The sequence below is a fragment of the Mya arenaria genome, chromosome 3 (assembly GCF_026914265.1).
Source record: "Mya arenaria isolate MELC-2E11 chromosome 3, ASM2691426v1".
In the NCBI taxonomy this organism is placed as follows: Eukaryota; Metazoa; Mollusca; class Bivalvia; order Myida; family Myidae; genus Mya; species Mya arenaria.
This window is the reverse complement of record NC_069124.1, coordinates 80,438,800-80,460,480: the sequence shown is the minus strand read 5'-3', so window position 1 is coordinate 80,460,480 and position 21,681 is coordinate 80,438,800. Positions and strand designations below refer to the sequence as shown.

At 33.6% G+C, this 21,681-nt stretch overlaps 1 protein-coding gene across 1 annotated transcript; it reads left to right on the top strand.

Annotated features, from left to right (window-relative positions):
* The first annotated feature begins 1,232 nt into the window (after window positions 1-1,232).
* Window positions 1,233-4,165, top strand: LOC128225863 (uncharacterized). Its single transcript, XM_052935761.1, has 4 exons — window positions 1,233-1,412; window positions 2,538-2,603; window positions 2,965-3,065; window positions 3,350-4,165. Exons 2-4 carry the CDS (start codon window positions 2,580-2,582, stop codon window positions 3,774-3,776), a joined length of 552 nt encoding a protein of 183 aa, XP_052791721.1. The 5' UTR covers window positions 1,233-1,412; window positions 2,538-2,579; the 3' UTR covers window positions 3,777-4,165.
* Window positions 4,166-21,681: the final 17,516 nt, after the last annotated feature.

Genomic DNA, 21,681 nt, shown 5'->3' with positions numbered 1-21,681 from the left:
ACATGTACTATATGACTGAAGATGATACATTCAGAAAGAACTACACTCTATATAACGCCTTTTCTGATTTAGATTGTTGGAGAGCAATCCGGATAGTTTCAGTAGTATTGAAACGCTGAAGAAGCAGTGTCTGCCATGGAAACGGGTTTGAATTTAAACCACACACACACACATTAGAATGGCAATCTAAGACGTTAACGAGATGACAATATTTATAAAACAACTACAGAAAAAAGCACAGTAGTCAAGTGTTTAGACATAACACTTGTTTAATGACACAGGGTCAACGCCAAAGACTTAGACCACAGCAACAAACAATCACAAACCAGAAACATGCACTAAACTCCAAAAACAACACACTACATGTATGATATATAGAAAAACTAGGGTTGTTTATCGAGGATTGTTAGGTACCGCCTTGGAACGGTCAGTAAAATGTAAATTTACTGGGGGCGGGTTAAACTAGTGTGTGTGTGCGTGTGTGTGTGTGTGTGTGTGTGTGTGGGGGTGGATGTGCACAACCTCACTATCATCCCAACGATCCCGTAAATAAAGTAGAAAAACGTATATGGTAAATCTTATCAAAGTATGCATTTACTTGAGGAATCATCATAATTAAACAAATAATAAACTAATATAGGTAAACCCCAAGTACCTCAATTCAGAGTACCAATTCACTTGAACTGGGATGTTTTTAATTAGTATTTCGAAAGGCAGTTTCCCCAAAAGGCCATCAGAATTGTTTGGTTATGGAATTGATACTATTTCAATAAAACTTGCTGGGTAATATACACTTATACTTTTGTCAAGTTTCTGGGATTTTCTAATGACTACAGTCGAAAAAGCATTCCAGAAATACACAATAGTTATTATTCGTTCGTTGTTTTTACGCTCACAATTGATGTTGCTATATAAAGTATTACAATATGATATAATCAATTTTGTTATGTACATTATTAAAACTATAGCATGACTATGTGCTCTTTTTTTTGTAAATTAACACTATACCAAGCCTGTACTAGCTTCAGTTTCAAAACATATATATATATATATTAAAACTATAGCATGACTATGTGCTTTTTTTTGTAAATTAACACTATACCAAGCCTGTACTAGCTTCAGTTTCAAAACAAACAATTGCCTCATGTGAGCACGTGCTATTGTTTGCTTGGAGGCACGTATATAAGGGCTGGTTCCATACATGGATCCACATCGGGAATGCTCCTCGCAAAGGCTTCGGCGCTATAACTGCTGTGTTCTAGTAGTAACAGTCATATCGAAGGACTGGCAAGGATATTTCGTTCCTCTTTGATACTATGACAATGAAAAGTATACACATGGGAAATTAAAGACAGGACATATTTAAAGATTAATGAAGACGACCATTATTATTAAACATATGAAAAATACTTGTGAGTATTATTTTTATTCTTATTCTTATTCTTATTAGTATTAGTATTAGTATTAGCATTAGTCTCATAATAAGTATTAATATTAGTACTGATATAATAATAATAATAATAATAATAATAATAATAATAATAATAATAATTATTATTATTATTATTATTATTATTATTATTATTATTTATTTATTTTTTTTTCAATTTTTATTATAATTATAATTATTATTATTATTAAGAATGTTAAGCTTCTGCTTCTGCTTGTTATACCTAAAGTTAACAGGAATGGGAGTTTTCTTCAAAATAATTAGTTTCATTATATAATTCTACTGCAGTCTGTGACTAACTAATTGTAATATATTTCTCATCAAATTATTGGCGTATGAATGAAACATGTAAATCCAAATGGGATTTATAGCTTTGTTCTCATATTGCTTTCTTAAGACCTTGCAATGATGTTTTTTTCTTTTCTTAAAAGTATGAAATTTATTTATTTATTTTAAATTATGAGCTTTAATTCAACACAAAACATGAGCGTAGCATCCTCGATGGTTTTAAAAGGACAAGACACCAAATGATGTCATTACTAGAAAATAAGAAAACTTGTCAAAAACTAACATATAATTGACATCGCTGTGTGCAACGCATTGAATCTTGAGTACTGATGTACCACATCGCTTACGACATTTATCATTAGAAGTTTTTGCGTATGTTTCCAATTCCAAATTTACTGAGTTTGTCTAACACGTAAATCCCAGTATATTTATAATTAGCGTCGGTATAAGTATCTGTATTAATCTAGTGACTTTCCCATGCTAATAATGCACACTATAAACTGAGAAACCATTATGCTCTATTTTAAAAAGGTAAACACAGCTGAGAAAGTGACAAAATATTCTTTTAATGATGTAAAGTGATGTAATATCGGCATTAAAGTAGCTCGTATTGTTTTGAGGAGATACTGCATTTGCCGATTTTCGGACCATCTGTTGTCTAATCACTTTAAGGGTAAATCTGACCAAGCTGTTTTACATGATCTGAATCATAAGTATCCAGAAGTGTTCGAATACCAGCAGTTTGTGTATTTGTTACAACATTAACTAAATAATCATATATTGTATTGGTGTATTGCAGGTATGATGCTTAGTGCTTGATATCGTGTGGACAAAAACAGAAATGCCTTTTACTGAATATTTATGGGTAAGTGAACTTGCAAAACTTATACACATTGTCTAGAATACAATGTAAGTGTTCTGGATACAAAGGTTAGATACCAATTTATTGTATACTTTATGTAACAAATATAAGTGAAAAATTGCCTCAACCTTGTCTTGTCCAAAGATTTCTAGAACTATCAGCCGCATGTTAACATTTCATATAATACATGAATCTCATGGAACGTCATATTCACACATAAAGTTATACCTTATAATTCAATGGAAAGTACAATACAAGCCTAGTAGTAGAAAATTCAACAATAAACCGTTTAGAGGCAAAATACAGCATTTAATGGAACTCAAATGTACATGCATTATCACCAAAATTTACAATATGTTTGCAGATGGTGATATGTCTACTGTTGTACATAAAGCAGACGCTAGGATTTCATGTTGCCAAAAACAGTGACTCTTCTATTCTCACAAACCTTTTGATGGACCCAAGGTAAATATGCTCTACATTGTTTAACTTTCAAATTAACACCCCGATTTTCTATATTTGTAGAAGCAATGTTCTCTTTTCCATTTAAGCATTGTTAATATATTTAAACAAAATTTCCTGGAACAATTGTTTAAAAGTTACTGTTCATCTCTATACAAAAAGACGAGCCATTTGCTGTCAGATGATAATCAGTTTTAGGATGTTATAGCACCTTGGTCATATTGTTATGATATCTGCATGGCAGTAACTGAATTAATGTCAATAATAACCATGGCTTGTAAATTTAGTTTTCAGTCAAGGCAAAAACGACCAGCGTTCTCAGATGACAGACTTTTGGTGAGCGGTTTTAACACACCGAGCGAGTGCTGTCCAACCGTGACTCGTGCCATTGCCCCTCTTGGAGGCCTATCAAAAGACGGACAGTTGCTGCAACTGTTTAGAGACAGACACACTATTCAAAAGTTTTACGAGACGACCTGTGCTCCTGATATTCGAAATCATCGGTGTAACTTTATCGACCATTCAAAATGGATATCAAAATGCCAACAGACCTTCACTTACACCTATGCTATAGTTAAGAATTTTAATGTGACTGAACCCTATAGAATAGACTATATGCGGATGAAATCGGGTTGTTCCTGTACAATAGAGGGTCCAAAAAATGAGTTCGCAATTCTGGATGAGCTGACTGCGGAGATGTGGGAGGAGAAGTGAGGAACAGTGTCGTTGATAGGCTGGTGCTGGTTATGTGATAACACGTATATATACATATATAAATGTGCGACATGTCATGGGTCTATCCTATATCGTTACTATGACAGTGGCAAGGAATGAAAATGGCATAATCTGTAACGAGAGCAACTGTGTTGCAGAGCAGAATTTCTCGACGACTTCTGTAGACAAGAAGAGTTCATTGGTCATGTTGTCTCACTTTTAGCGATATGGCGGTGCTGTTTATTCATAGAAATGATATACTTGCAATTTAATTCATTGCCCATGTAAGGAAGTGCATATGGTTATTATTATTTTCTATTTTACCTTATGATTACAGATTACATGGTGAAGTCCATCAGTGGGTACTTGTATATACTCATCCATCTATCTGTAGCTGCACATAGTATTGTATTTATACAGTTAAGTTGATTTATCCATTATGCTTGTTATAATGAATACATTGTTAAACAAATCATAGTTATACCAATTAAACTGGTTAATGATATTGCTTTCTTTGCCTGCTTTACCTGGCCAAGTTATTTCGTTCATGTCAAGAGGATTGTGACTAAAACAAGTCTTCTTCCAACAACAATTTCCATATACATGTAAGTACATGTGAGAACCGAACTTATTCATTATTGTTAGAAACTGATATTTTACAATTATATTACAAAGCTAATTTAATTAAATGTTCATAATAATAGATAATCAAGACAATGCGCAGTACAAAAGGAAATTGCAAATGAAGATATTAATTCAGTCGAGTGAAATAATTGACGAGTTTAGGGTCTCAGTGGAACGAACTTTTACTTTATGATAATGTTTACTAAGGAATGGTTCATTTTTACAAACTCAACTTTAAAGTTTATTTGCCAATCGGCATGTATGAATACATTTGGCCTTTAATAAACGAGCCTTATACAGATGCATTAACCTTAATTGATAACAAAACATATTTTAGTATAACAGTAAGTACACGTATAAGGAGAGTATCCAAAAGCAGGTACATTGTTAAGCTATTCCCGTCTCATAAACAGAGCAAGTGTTAACTAGTATGCATTGCAACAGTTATTATATCCCGATATAGTGTACACGTAACACTACGTGATGTGCTGGTTCAACTACTTCTCTGGGTTCAACATTTAAAATGAACGTTATAATGTTCGAAATTCGAACATCTTTCTGTTTCATTTTTTTAAGATAATAACTTAAAAGAGTTCCTGGCATTCATTTTCTCATAGCAAAACATAGAAGTATATTTCTGTTAATTTAAACTCATATATAAGCAGTTTGTAATGATTTAACTTTTGCTTGATGGCTGCAGTTTTATTTCATTCATGAATATATTGAACATCTAATCGTTGTTTAAACAAAGGCATATAATAAACTTCAGCATGGAGATCACTCCAAGTATTACCAAGACAAATGTTATCTAATAGAGAATTTTATAGCAGAAGCGCAAGTATTATTTATATTCAAATTTTCATTTTGCAATTTATCTATTTGCAAATATAATTATCAGAATGTTTTGTCTAATACCTAAGAGCACATGATGTACATTTAACAGACAATGGATATGTCCCTAGTTCGTCACGGATTGCTGCGATAGAAGTTTGGTATTGAACTCCAAGGAGGTGTTTAGAAAGTTTAAGATGTAATTTATCAACTTTTTAAATTATGAATGCCCCATATTTCAGAACCAAACACTAGAATGAGTCAAACACTTTTAGGAAAAGCATCGAGAGAAACTTAACTTGACATATAAAATACTATTGTTGGCCGTAAGTGCTTGATTTCTACCACATTTTTCATACATCCAGTATAATGGAATATTATTCCAAAAGAGTCAACAAGATCAATAATTTGATCATTCACGGTCCACACGAAAATAAAACTAGTGTTTCTCAAACATACATGGATGTACCTTTGTTTAATGAACATTAATTTTCAAACTCTATTTACAAAATATCCATACAGTTAATGTTATAATCCTTAAACAGATAGACAACAACGGAGCTACGGATTGTTAAACCAGTTGAAACATCAAAAAGATCAGAAATACAGATATTTCAACAAATGTGTGTAAATGTAAATTTGCATTGTATAACTGTTCTCGACAGTGAATTGGACATGTTAAAGACTATGCACATCATATCCAAAAACTACGTCAAGTTGGTGCCTTTTCTGATTTCTTACCTTCTTTCAATGGGATTCGTATCCGAATATTTGGAACAATCGCTAGTTCACTTAGCTGTGATTTCCAGAGAAAAGATAATTGCACTCTAAGAAGGATATTGTTCCGTTCACTATTAATATGTCTAGAGAGATACATTTTAATTTAGCACGTCCAAAAATAAGTTACAACATTATCAATTTATGAAAATATAAGCAAAAATGTGTATCATTACTTGCCCTTTTGTACCGCGCGTGAAATTGGGAAAACTGAATGATAACGGTCGCTTGATTTAATAAATATAAACGAACGAAGGCTTTACACAATTAACAATAACCGTTTCCATACCCGGAGAGAGAACGTTATCTTCTGTCTAGGTGACGAATGGCATCAGGGTATCTTTATTTCGATTGTTTTTACATTTTAAATTTACATTTTACTGACCGTTTCAACATACCTAGTTTTTTTTTATATATATAGTATGTATGCACAGTGCTGTTTGTGGAGTTTTGTGCTGTTCTTCCATGTTTCTTGTTTGTGATATTTTTGTTTTTATGTTCTGTGTCTTTGGCGTTTACCCTGTGCTATTAAAGCGAGTTTATGTTTAAACTTTTTGCTACTGAGCTTGTTTCTGTAGTTTTTCGCATAAATATTCGTCTTTGTGATATACTGTATACTACTGTAAGCAGGGAAAAAAAGGTAAAGGTTTTCATAATCTTGTTCAGATATCAATTTGCCGATCGTACGAACATTTATATCATATTTAAGCTATAAATAAAGCAAGTCATACAGTATTAAATATTTATATTTCCTAGCGTTATTGTAATGGATTGATGTTGAATACCTACAAATATTCCTCTCTGAATATATGAATTGGAGTTTTTCTTTGTTCTGAGTGGTTCCACAGAACGATTTAACACTGGAGACCATTTATATCGCAGTTTAGTAACATCCCACTTTACATGTCTACGTACTATTCTCATTTGAAATCTTATTTTTTCCTGACATTGGTCGATCTTGTTTGAAATGGAAATGTATTCGTTTATATATAGCATTGTTTTTTATTATGCATTGGTATCTAAAACGTCATTGCTGTAAATTGTTGAACATGGTGTGTAAGGAGTGTTAGGAACTCAAACATGCATTTGCCTTTGCTCCAATAAATCAAGTTGTCAACTCGGCCGAGTATATGTCGCCGCGCTTTCATCACGGCATGCGAATGTCATGATTTATTGAATTTATACTCATCCAAGACGCATGGAATTTCTACGGATCTAATAGCTAGTTTTGCTTCTTGGCGTAAGTGATGCAAAATTATAAGAACACGTGTTTCTATAACATGTGGTTCAATTATTAGAAAACAAATTTCGATGCATTTGTAAAATAATGCAATATCGGATCAATAATAATAATAATAATAATAATAATAATAATAATAATAATAATAATAATAATAATCGTCCAATATTATTAGAATATCAATATAGAGGAAAAAAGAAATGAAGTACGCCCAAAATGCACCATTTCGCACTAGAATTTAAAAAGAAAATTGTCTTGGGAAAGTACGAACGTAACACTATTAATTTTACCAAATTATCATATTTCTTTAAACTGTGAAGCTGTATGTCCAAATATCAGCTACAGCAGTCCACGCTTTCTTTATCTATGCCAATGAAAACGTCCAGGACTATTTAATAAATATTTAAATTTACGTCCATATTGACGTTCATATTTTATAACCGGACAGGGGTTATAACCCACAAGAAGATATGAGGTCATTGTTAAATTCAAAAATGTGATCGGAGATCATTAAGCAAATGCATACAGAGTTGCAATTATCGGCTATATTTTGTTCAAACGTATACAAGAAATATTCCGCTGCAGAAGATTTTTCTTAATTGAAATGGTGTTGAATATTTTTTTATATGTCACTACATGTATAAGGATTGATCACATATATTTGCTAGTTTGTCCCTGCTGTGTGAAAACAGGAAGGCACATTTGAAAAACATTCAACGTATTGTGGAGATAAGAGAGTTATTCAAATACCATAGCATATAATAAGAGTTGTGCACTTTTAAAACCAATACAAACGTCTATTGTATTTTTGATTATACATTCTCTCTTTCAAATTGAGTACAACAGATAATCTGTACTTATAAGAAAATACTTTATGCATATCTCATATCGATGCGAACAATTTATGATACAATGGAAACTAGAGAGACAAGCCTAGTAGCAGCGTATGTCAAAAGGCACAAAACGAAGGCCCTGTTCGAAGAAACAAAGTTAAATACAACCTAACAATACTGAACACTCTCTCTTACGTTAAAATGTCATTTTAGCAAAAGAACACAGCTTGGATGAGAGATCCTTGGAAGCACAAAAGGTATATCCAAAGTATGAAAATCGCATTCTCGGTTTTATTGACAGCAATAGTAGAAGCAGCGTAGTATGCCAATGGTATTCGTCATATAAGATAAATATATTTTATAAGTGATATCTTTCGAAAGTTCAATAAACGATAACGTATTAATTTATGTATGCAATTCTTGTGCACTCTTGCTCTGGCAAAAGTTTCGGTTCCCGGTTTTCTTTTAATCGCAACATGACACTTTAATGTGAACGTATCATTGATACATTTTTTTTTAAATCTCATGTCATATCATATCATATCATAAAACCCTTATTATGAATACCTTGTCGGTTACTAGTCAAACCCATTCTCCCTCGGTCTTGGAATGACCAAGACAAAGGTTAAACGTTATTGACTATTGACCGACGAGGCATTCAGTAAATGTACCATATTGGCTATTTAACATTTCCGTATTGTGTCTATTAGTGGTCGCATGGTTTTTCGTTTTATGTTCTGGTCTATGACTATGCACACATATTTATGTCCTCGTATTGTATCCACTTAAAATCTACTAATTGAGCAATACTCCAAATTATGAAAAAAATACTTTCAATTTTCGAAAATATTCAAATGCCGAAATCGGATTTAAACGTTCGGAGCAGTGAACTTACATTCAAAATTTCAAATATCCGAATATTTGTTGACATCCTTACTTTAAAAGCACTTTTTTCCTTGTCGCCATCCCAACATTCTTGCTACACACATTATGACGTGTCATGAGTTTACAAAAGAAAACAAAATAACTGCTGCATTAAGTGCACAATGGGCATGCCGACTTTTTTTTTTTTTGTAGAATAATAACGACTTTATTATGAAACACAATACAGTACAGACATATGAAGTTAACTACAACATAAGTCTCTCATGATTGAAGCCTGGTGGGTTTTTCATTTACTCCTCCTAATCCAGCTATACGCCACACTGGTTATCTTCTATTCGTGATTGGATTACGAATCTTAATGAGTGTCAATTGTGTAATTGGAAAGGATAAATTGGTATTTCTTAACGTAGTAGCGATAACAAATGCCTCCAAATATAGTCAGTTTACTGACACCTTTGCGGAAAAGCTGGAAAAAGTATCCTCGTGCTAAATCTATGAAAGGTCAGACGCAGTGTTTACTTAATTGCAAGATTCTTTGGTATACTTTACGTAGGTTGTATCGACATTTTGTACTTCAACTCAAATGGAGTAGGAAAGTAATGTTAAGACCTTCATAAATATTGTTTGAAGAAAAAAAACACCACCAAACCCTCTTAGATGAACAACAGTTCAACAGTGTTGACAAGAAGGGGAACTACGGCAGATGGAGGGATAACGACGGCAGCTGGTGTGTAAACAAGATCAGAAAAGATGCAGACTATGTGAACGAGGCCAAACTGAACACCAAAAGCATTTCCTATTTTAAAGCGATCTCTATAATGATTTGCGGTTATTGTACTTTGACGAAATACTTCCTGAAATTGTCGGCCACGATATGAATAGTAAATTAAACACACGTATGTCCATGTCCACTGTTAGTACAAGTTTGAAACGACGAAGTATTATAATATATTCGTAGTGAAAAAATGTTAATATTGAAACGATTGGTACAAACTATACTTTGATGCTAAATTATATAATAATACGACGATATATGTAGATGAAGTAAATACGAATTATTCTCAGCTTTTGAGACTTATAGACCCATCGGGTCGGGTGCAGCCTTTTGTAAATATGCACATGCCACAATAATAAACCACTTATTTACTAGTTGTACGCATACAATTCGGAAGGCATCTGGTTTGGGCAGCCGATTAACAGCAATTTCCTACAGAACTGAAGATCAAAACGTATTTTCAAGACACATTTCAATGATAAGTATAGCTTTTATGCAACAACAAATACAATTAAGATGGGGTTTTTAAATGTACACTCCAACGGTATTTACATTTTATCAAGAATCTGATGCGTGCATGTAGTATAGTGTAACGTAACAAAGGGAACCCATATAAAAGTTTACTAGACATATAATATACATGTACCAGGGATTCCAACGTAAATTATTTTTGCGGAATTTTAAGTGAGGGACATGTTCGATGCGGTACAAAATAGCGGATAGTTTGAGTATGTTAGTGTGTTCGAAGAATATTTTGACCTGGTAAGTAAGTTTATCACTTTTATCGCAATATTAATACGCCTTTCCGGAGGCCAGACATGTATAAGCTGAAAAATTGGTTGTTAACAAAGTGAAAATAGAAAATTGCGAGACTTGAAACTGTGTTTTATGTTAAAATGTACCATTCTTGGAACTATTATTATTATTATTATTATTATTATTATTATTATTATTATTATTATTATATTTGATTGTTATCATAATTCTTGAAATTACCAGTTGCTTAAACGGGCATTCAACCCTGACCGATATCATTCATTTGTAAACAGTATAAATGTCACTTAAAAAGAAATAGCTGGCGATTGGGGATTTCATAGTAATAATGGTCACTACAGGTGAGTATACAGCTAACTGATATTAGATATCGCACGTTATTTACTGAAGATAAAAATCTAGATACGTGTTTATAATGTCATCCCTTGGGGTTTCTTACTTTCTAAAAGACTTAAGGTTGTACTTGCCAAATGATGTTCAATCAGGTTTACAATTAAATGATATAGTGTTTATGTTATTGATGTTCGCAAATACCATGGCCATTGTAAGAAAAACACCCGAAGAAATACATATCAACATTTTTATTACTATGAAAATACATGCGGACTGAAAGTAAACATAGTTCTAAAATTAAAATTATGTTGTTGTTTTTTTCGTAATCGTGGTGGTGGAAAGCTGGAGAATATACCTGAAATTTTGCAAAAGACTGTGAAAGGTGCAGCCTAATACATTTACTCCATGTGTTTATGGCGAACTAGGAAGAATTCGTCTATTTTCATAGAACAGAACAGAACATTTATTTCCTAGAAGGTCATAGACCCATCTGGAAAAAACATGTACATATACACTGGCAACAAAAAAAACGCAATAAAACAATAAACACCTTTTATGAAAAAGACTTGATATAAATAAATCATAATAATGAATACATAATTATGCAGATATAGAGAGGTGCACTAACACTGTGTACTTCTTAACAAACAAATAGACGACAATTACAACACACCTAGATACACATTGCATGGAATGTAACGTAGTATTTCTTAATTCAAATGCTTTAAAGATATACACACTTACAATTTTCAAAATAGCTTCATTTTCGATATTTAAAAGTTCCATTAATTTATGCATACTGGGACGTTGTCTATAATACCTAGGTAGATATCTAACAATTATACAATGTGCACTCTAAAACAAAATGATACTCGTCTTCTAATAAGTTACAAATGGTACACATAAGTTTGTTTAATGGTTTTGATTGCGGTCTATTCCATCTACCTGATTAAATGCTTAATCTGTGTGAGGATAGCCGCAATTTAGACATAGACTTACGGAACTTTGTAACATTTAATATTTTGAGGTATGGCTGAAGTCTAAAACTTGATACATTAATATAAAATCTAGCTCTACATTAAGTCTTCCATGCCAATCCTGGATGTAATTATCTTTCAGCCGCTTTTTTACTAATGACAAAAATAATTCAACATTACCTATTTCTTGATAAAACCATGCATCAAATAAACATAAACTACAAAGAATGTCTTTAGTAAGTGAACACCAATTTGGCTTGTTTGCATTTCGTTCCATGTCATTTTTAAGCGTAATATAAACCTTTTTATGTACTTGTTATTATCTGTATACAACGAATAGATTGACCCAGTATTAAATTATATTCATATATCTAATTCTTTTAAAACTTAACCTTTCTTATTCTCCGTCAATAAAATCATTCTGGGTTGTCTTTTTGACACCGAGCAGACGTTTGCAGAATTGTAGATGAACTCTTTCAACTGCTTTACCTTGGACAAAACCCCAAACTTCTGTATAATTTAAAATTGGGGCAATAACTTTGTCGAATAGATCAAGTCTATGCTTTACTGATAGACAAGTGAAGTTATAAAGATATTTATTCATTTGGAAAATGGCTTTAAGCGCTTGGCCTGCTAATGTAGTTTGGGCATCCGAAAAAAGATCCTCCTTTACTAAACACAACACCAAGATATGAAAACCCTTTGTCGATTCCTAATTCCTCGTTATTGTAATAAAACTTTAAATCATCAATCTTCCTGCCTTACTAAATATCATATTTTTGTTTTAACGGTATTTACAACTAGTTTCCATTTATTGCAATATTCAAGCAGAGAATCTAAACTTAACTGAAGCTCATTTGCTGAGTTGCCAAATATAACAATACCATCAGCATATAAAATAAGGAATACCTTAAACATTTCGACATCAATCCCATCTAAACCTTTATGTATAAAAATATATTCTGTGTCATTCAGAAACATCGAGAAAAGGAAAGGCGACATACTTTCTCCTTGGCTTACATCAAGAGAACAATTAAATCAATCGCCTAACACATTATTATGGTTTACTTTTGATTTGACCAATTCGTACATAGATTTAATTATATTCAACATATTACCCCTAATTCCAAGCTTTATCAATTTAAACCACAGATTGTCTCTCACTATATAATCAAAGGCTTTTGTATAATCTATAAAAGCGCAGTACAAACGTTTGCTTTGAGTCAACATTTGAGTTATAATGCCATGCAGGACGAAAATATTATCAACAGTTCCTATACGTGATCTAAATCCCGCCTGTGCTTCTATATATATATTATATGTTTCTGCCCAATCAATCAATTTATTATTTAATATTCTCGTAAAAAGTTTACCAATAGTACACAGCAATGTGATTCCTCGGTAGTTATTCTCATCATTGATATTACTCTTTTTATGCAACGGTATAACAAAACCCTCAGACCATGCCGGTGGAAGATATCCTATTTTAAAAAGCTTATTAAACAAAGAAAGAAGATGTTTCAATTAGACGGATTTCCCATGAATGAAAAATTCATTTATATGCATATCTGGGCCCCCACTTTTGTTGGTATTCAATTGTGTTAAAGCATTAAGTAAACAATCAGAGCTGATGGGCGTATTCAATTCTGCAAACATTACATGAAACTCATTTTTCTCATATCTATCTATAAAAACAACATCCTCGTCTATGCAGAAAAAAGGATCAGTAGGATTATTCACACTCTTAAAATAGCGTTCAAATGTATCTATTGAAATATTAGTACTCTTGATATTAGCACAACCTTTTAACATATTCCAGTATGTTTTTGCATTTTTAAATCTTGACTCGTTTAAATTCTTTGTTTGTAATTTATCATAATTTAACTTTTTTGATGAACACATATTTTATATTGAGATCTAGCAATTACCTTTTTTTTCTATTTCCCTCTGATTTATCTAATCTATACAGACTTAACATGCTATAAAAACTCCTTCTTTTTATATAACAATCCTCATCAAACCATGGCTTGTCAGAAGTAATAGTGGCATATTCATTATGACTTGTATCTGAATGCACGTTACATTTGCGCTTAAAGGGTTTTGCTGAATCATATAAAAGTGACGAAAAGTCAGAAATACATAAATTTCATATGCCGAGTTAGCATCTTGTATCCTTTGATTTCATATTGTCTAAGATTAATTATGATATACAAGAATTATTAAGTACTATCGTCGATATGATGGGCGATGTATATATTCAAGACGACGAACATTGCACAAGCCTAAATAGCATGTATGTTCGTTTCTGTTCTATTTATCAAAGTAATAATATGAATCATCAAAGATGTACATGTGCTGATTTTTTTCTCAACATAATAATTGCTTGTGTTGGCTGGTCATTATTCATTTGGGCTTAAATCTACCCTACATTAACCTGTAAGGTATACGTAGTGAGCTCTAATTTCTTTATTCATTGTAATAAAAACATTTAACAAATGTATTCTATTATACATGAACTACTTAACCGAATGTGTTCGCCTGGAAGTGTTTTTACTAAAAAGTTACCAATGCAAAGTACTTAGTGCTGTACCTGTACTTTATATAGTACAAAATGTATTAAAAGCAGTAATGTATAAACATATTTTACTTGAAGGACTTTCCGCAGACATGATTTGTTTTAACTTATATACTGAGTTGCATGTCTCTATAGTATTTTAGTAGGTCATTATTCTCCGAAAATATTCCTACTAAATCATGTCGTCATATAAAACGTATTTCGATCACCGATCACATTCACCACTTATTTTCATATCCTCGTTCATTTTGGGGAGGAAAAGGTACCAAATTAAATGTTGATGGTATCTTTTTGCACGGTACAACTTGTGCAGTTCTATGAGAGGCATTTTTCAATAATACTTTTGTCCACAAAAACATGTTTATCTAGAATTATAAGCATACAGACTAATAAGAATGATTTCCTATATAGTTATGGTTGCAAAATTATAAATAGATTTCATCGTCGACATATTGAAATTCCAACGGGCAGAATATGTAAACAATTGTGCAGAACAAAAGATGCGGAATATGATCATAATTTTATCGTCGTTAGCGCCTACTTGTTTTGTAGGCAGTTCATAGGCTACTTAAAACGTTGAAACAATTTGCACGCGAAAAAATACCGATTTTTTGCGCTTCACGACCCCCTGCACCATATATGAGGAGAACGTTTCATGTGTGTACTAAACATAAAACAGCATTCGAACGAAGTTACGTTTCTCATGAGAAAAAATAAATTAGTTACCACTGCGTTTTTTCGATTAAGTGACCAAATCCGTTGTAGGTGTTACAACAATGCGGTGAAAATGTAAACAAGAAAGATCAAGTAGATCCAACATGTTCAGCCTATTTTTGAAATAAAACAAATTCATTCAGCTTCAAAACCTATCAATATGGAATGAAGCCACTGGTCTGAGATGGTACAACCATGCTTTGATTTACAGTCATGAGTCAATGAAAAGAAATGAGGCATGTAACAGTGATTAGGCACTTCCGAATTTGTGTAATTTGTCTTTACATGATAACATCCAAGGTATTCCTAATTCAAATTGTTTTAAGACTTTTTTTTCATTAGCTATGGGCAAACGGCGAAACGTTTCTGAAATTTTCGCTGTTAGTGTTGTACGCATAACATCATCGTTCTGGTGTATGAGAATGACTGATCCCGTGTATCATTGGGCTTTCTTTATGTGGTAGTTAGATGAAATGAAGTAAAAAAATGATAAAGAATGGTCATCTAAAATTACAAACTCAGCGGTTGACAGTAGGTGGAGCTTTAAACTCCCGCGAAAGTTGAAATATATTTGTACTTAATTATACATTCTAATACTTAATGATTTGCTATCTGTCATTGCCTGAAAATGATGTACATCTGTAAATGAAGGTTATTTGTTAAGTTTTGTATGTCTATCCATGATTTAGTCCTGAACCAGACTTACCTTCATTTCGCAGTTTTGACGGAACTCTCTCCGGATTTAGACTTTCACTATAGCTGGCTTAGCGTAAAATGTTGTGCGGATACTGTCAACCTTCGCGCCATTTTTCGTCCAATATATACTTATTTATTTGTTGGCCGCATATTGTCTATGATTTTGTGAAAAGCCGCTGCTAGGGTGCAAAGAGAGTGGGGCGCTTTTCACAGTTGTCAACCAAACCTAGACTGCTACTTTCATACATTGATATAAATTATTGTTATTAGGATTTCACTTAAATTTTGTACTAAAAAAACATATTTTGAGCCTTTTTGCCGATTGAAAAGGATATAAATAACCATCTTTTATTTATTCATCAGCAGCCAATGGAACAAAACTCGGTTGAGCTGCCAACATGTTATCTATTGGTAAAGATTGCAAATATAAATGATCTGATTTGTTTATTGTCATGATGTTGATCAAAGAACGAACCACTTTTATACAATCGACTACAGCAATCTATCAGTGCATGGTATCTTAAATATTGTCATTGGCGCAAAGCTCAAATGATATAAAATAAATCTTATTAACAATACGATATTCCGTATTTTTTTTTAGTTTATTCCTGTCACTGATGGGTATGTCACTTTAAATGAATATGGTTCACGTCAAAACTGCTGGAGGGATGTAAGCCCATCCTTACTATGAGTATGATAATGATATTAGAAAGGTCTTCATTATTTGTGAAATTCTTATTATTGCAGACCATGAAAGTCTATTATTGATTGTTTCATGATGACGTCTGTTACCGATGACCGATGCCAGACAATGTATAAATCGTCATGATCCGCATCATTGGGAAACAATTACCACAGACGCTCACCAATCACTGACACCATAGACGATCAGTTTACTGTTATATATTCGATGCAATAGCGTTGCCAAATAGAACAGAACATATTGATCATTATATTGAATTATTTAGCATCCTTTTTTTCTATTTATACACGAGGACTAAGAATTATTTCGCATTAAGAAAAGGAAACTATGTATGATAAAAGTAATATAGAATATTCATGTCGCAGATAACAGTGTAACGTTTTTTTTCAAAGGTATTGCAATAAAAATCCAGAGTTTAAATAGTACTATCATTAATGCGTTTGAAAATTATGCAGTGCATTTGAAGATATTGCAGTTCAGAAAAGAAATGTATATTGTCTAGTGTTGTCATTGCTTACATCGTTCTAGTGTTTTCATTGCTTACATCGTTCTAGTGTTGGCATTGCTAACATCGTTCTAGTGTTGTCATTGCATTCATCGTTCTAGTGTTGTCATTGCTTACATCGTTCTAGTGTTGTCATTGCTTACATCGTTCTAGTGTTGTCATTGCTTACATCGTTCTTAAGCCGTAATTAGGGACGTTTCTTCGTATGTGTTGTTGTTGTTGTTTTTTTCATTTAAAAGAAAACTTGCGCGCCATTATTTACTTTTGATTGATTCGAAATATAGAAATGGTAACATATAGCTGGAAATACATTCTATAATCATCGGGTCAATATCAGTCAGATCAAGTGATAAACATGAATATATTAGAAAGTCTCTTTGGGACTCTACCGAACGGAAAAGCGGGAAATGATGACGGCATTGTATATGAACATTTAAAGAACACAAAATAAATTATATCTCCTGTATTATCAAGTATGTTCTCAAGTATGCTGAGGTGTGGATATATACCAGTAAAAATGTAGAAAGGGGTCATTATTACATTTCACAAAGGCGGGAAAAAGCGAAAAGATGAGCCTAGCAATTATCGCGCTATTACCTTGTCCTCATCTATTTTAAAACTGTACGAAGCTGTCGTGTTAGAAAGATGCGAAAATAAACTGTTAGAAAACCTCAGTAAACAGCAAGGTGGATTTTAAAAGGGACTTGCATGTATTATGACATCGTTCGTCTTGCGCGAAAGCCTACATTTTGCCAAAGAAAAATCGTCACTCGTTTACTTGTGCTATTTGGATGGTCGCCAGGCCTTTGACCATGTGTGGCACCTTGGGCTATTATTTAAACTTAAACAGTGTGACATTGATGATACTTCGTTAATTGCCATGAAGGAACTACTATTTCACTCTCGTAGCTGTGTAAAAAATCAAGGACTTATGTCAGATGACTTCCCCGTGTTACAAGGCTGCCCACAGGGCCGGAAGTGCTCGCCGATTATGTACCTAGTGTTTATTGATGGGCTTATAAGGCAAATAGGACATAGTGGCTTGAGACTGTGTATTTATGGTCAAAATATGAGTTGCCCAACTGTAGCAGATGGCATGGTACTACTATCATTCTCGAAATCAGCCATGGACCAAATGTTAGTCATCTGTTGCCAATATTCCAGGAAATGGAGATATTTTTATAACTCGGACAAATGCAGTCTCCTCGTGTTCAACAAAAAAGTCAGTCATCCACTTGACCGCTGTTTTGACCTGACAAGATCAATGAATTTGACAATTATACCCACCTTGGAGTTATAACGGGCAAAAATCTTTCATCGAAACAAGCAATGCGCGAAGCGTGTACTAAATTGCGTGGATCGTATTTGAATGTCCTAAAATCTGGGTTACATCACAAAAAATTTGAACCCTATGACCTTGAGAACAATTTATATTTCAGCAGTTCTCCCAAAGGCCCTATACGGGTGTGAAACTTGGAACACCTACTCGTCGATTGAAATATTACACCTGGAGCGTGCGCATAGATTTTGTTTAAAGCACATCGAACAAATGCCAAAATATGTCAATGTAAATTTTGCTCTTCTTACTTTAGATGCGTTACCGATAGATAGAAACATACATCGATCATAAAAAGCTGCTCATGTTCGGCCAATTATGTCGTTTGCAGGATAACTACTTAGCGAAAATTATTTGTATCCATCGCCTTGTTCGCTTTTCAAACGGCGAACAACAGCGCCTTGGTTTTGTACAAGATATTGTGAGAATTTTAAACAAGTACGGGCTGCATAATGTTTTAGAACAATTTCTTATTTGCGGGACATTTCCTTTAAAGTTGACCTGGAAACATATACTGAAGAGAAACGTGCTTATATATGTGAAAACATCATTGTTAAACACTCTGGTGCCTGATAATGAATGGCTATATCCAAATATCATTGCGGATTGCCACTGTTCAAAACTCTGGACTGTTGCGAGGAACGAAAATAAAAGAACGATAATGTGCACCTCGCTTCTAAAAGCTGCTGGACAGTTAATTTCAAAACACTTTGTAATGCTCTGCAGCCGATGCGGTTTGCTTACGGAGAATGCTACAGAACACGTACTATGTTTTTGCCCTGCTAATGAGGCTAAAAGAAAGCTAGTTTGGGATGCGTTATGTGATTTAAGTCAAACGCGGTTCTTACAAATATTAAACATCAATAGCAACGAACAGTGTCAGTTCATTTTGAAAATTTCTACTGACAACAACGGTAGAAGTCTTCGCCATTTGAACCTGGCAACTTCATTACTTCATTACTTGCAGATTACTAAGTTAACGCTGTGCCAATATCATACTTATTAGCCTGAGCTTAAATGTCTTAATTTTCGATTTTCGTTAAGACGACCTTGCCACTGGCTGTAATATAGAACTGCGGCTTATTACGATATTGCAGTATGTTATATGTTAGTTTGAATTTGAATTTGCATCGTCTCTAAAATTTCTTTACAAACTATATATATATACATAAAATGACATTAATAGCTTGTATAGTACTATTATCACTTTTGCATTATGTCAATTGTATAATTATGTTTATTTGTATATTGCAAAAATATTGCAATAATCCATATACACACTGTTGTAATTAAACTTCTGTATATGTATATATGTTTTGCTTTCCAACCTGGAGGAATAAAAGATATCTATCTCTATCTATCCATCCATCCATCCATCCATCCATCCATCTATCTATCTACATGAAGTTACAAGTAAAAAAACAAATTTAATGGGGGTACACTTGCACGAGATATTCGCATCCTTGAACCTCATTTTGTTTCATATATTCTGCCAATATCTAAATGTCACGTATATCTCATGATACTTCTGGCATTGAACACAGACTTTAAGTCTTGGTGGCGTTAAGGCATAATGCAGCCAATAGTCGCGGAAACTCGTGTATACATGTATGTGTTAAATTATCGTATCTAGGGATAACACGGACCGGGATTGAACCCGGGACCTTCCACACCCGAAACGGGGCGGTTTATAAACCAGTAGCTCATTTTTCATTTAAATAATTAGAGGAAAACATGATATTTTCTCTTGGTTTCATAAAAGACATCAAAACGTTCGTCACTTTTATTTAAAGCCGGATTGGCGTCATGAACATCCTAACGTTGGTTTTATTCCAGGAATAGACGTCGGATTGGTCGGAATCCTAACGTTGGTTTTATTCCAGGAATGGACGTCGGATTGGTCGGAAACTTAATGGTGGCTTAATTCCAGGAATAGCCGTCGGATTGGTCGGAATCCTAAAGTTGTCTTTATTCCAGGAATATACGTTGGATTGGTCGGAAACCAAACGTTTGCTTTATACCAGGAACAGACGTTTGTTGGTCGGAAACCAAACGTTGGCATTATACCAGGAATAGACGTTTGATTGGTCGGAATCCTCATATTTGTTTTATACCAGGAATAGACGTCGGATTGGCCAGAATTGTTATGTTGGCTTTATTCCAGGAATAGACGTCGAATTGGTCGGAAACCTTATGTTGGCTTTTTCCAGGAACAGACGTCGGATTAGTCGGAATCCTAACGTTGGCTAGAATAGACGTCGGATTGGTCGGAATCCTAACGTTGGCTTGATATCAGGAATAGAAGTTTGATTGGTCGGAAAGCTTATGTTGGCTTTATACCAGGAATAGACGTCGGATTGGTCGAGCCCTTATGTTGGTTTTATTCCAGGAATAGACGTCGGATTGGTCGAGTCCTAATGTTGGCTTTATTCCAGGAATAAACGTCGGATAGGTCGAGTCCTAATGCTGGCTTTATTCCAGGAATAGACGTCGGATTGGTCGAGTCCTAATGTTGGCTTTATTCCAGGAATAGACGTCGGATTGGTCGGAATCCTAATGTTGGCTTTATTACAGGAATAGACGTCGGATTGGTCAAGTCCTATTGTTGGCTTTATACCAAGAATAGACGTCGGATTGATTGAGTCCTAACGCTGGCTTAATACCAGGAATAGACGTCGGATAGGTCGGAATCCTAATGTTGGCTTTATTCCAGGAATAGACGTCGGATAGGTCAGAATCCTAATGTTGGCTTTATTCCAGGAATAGACGTTGGATTAGTCGGAAACCTAACGTTGGCTTTATTTCAAGAATACTTTAGTAGACGTCGGATTGGTTGGAATCATAACGTTGGTTTTATACCATGAATAGACGTCGGTTAAGGCGACGACGTTGCTACCATAATAGCACGTCTTTCCGACGTTAAACAAACGTCGTGTGCCTGCTGCGTACATATAAAGAACATTCAAATGGAGAAAAGTGTATGTAGAAATAAAACAAAACACTATTTACAAATGTTCATGTTTTCCGTCTTAACAAATTGACAATTAAGTATTGTATCAGTATCGATAGCCCATCAAGAATTAATGTTTTCTTTAACATAGATGTATTTAAATAGAAAAGAAATACGCCGCACAGTAAGCCTATACTCATGATATTGTACTGACAATTACCGAGGTAAGTAAAATCTAGAAGTATACATTTTACGCCGGCTTTACTATCACTGTATGAAATTACAAACATACTGAAATGGAATTAATATAATAAGTACTCATGTGTTAACGAGAAATTGTAGTTAGCTATAGTTCCTATAACAGCCATAACGTCCAG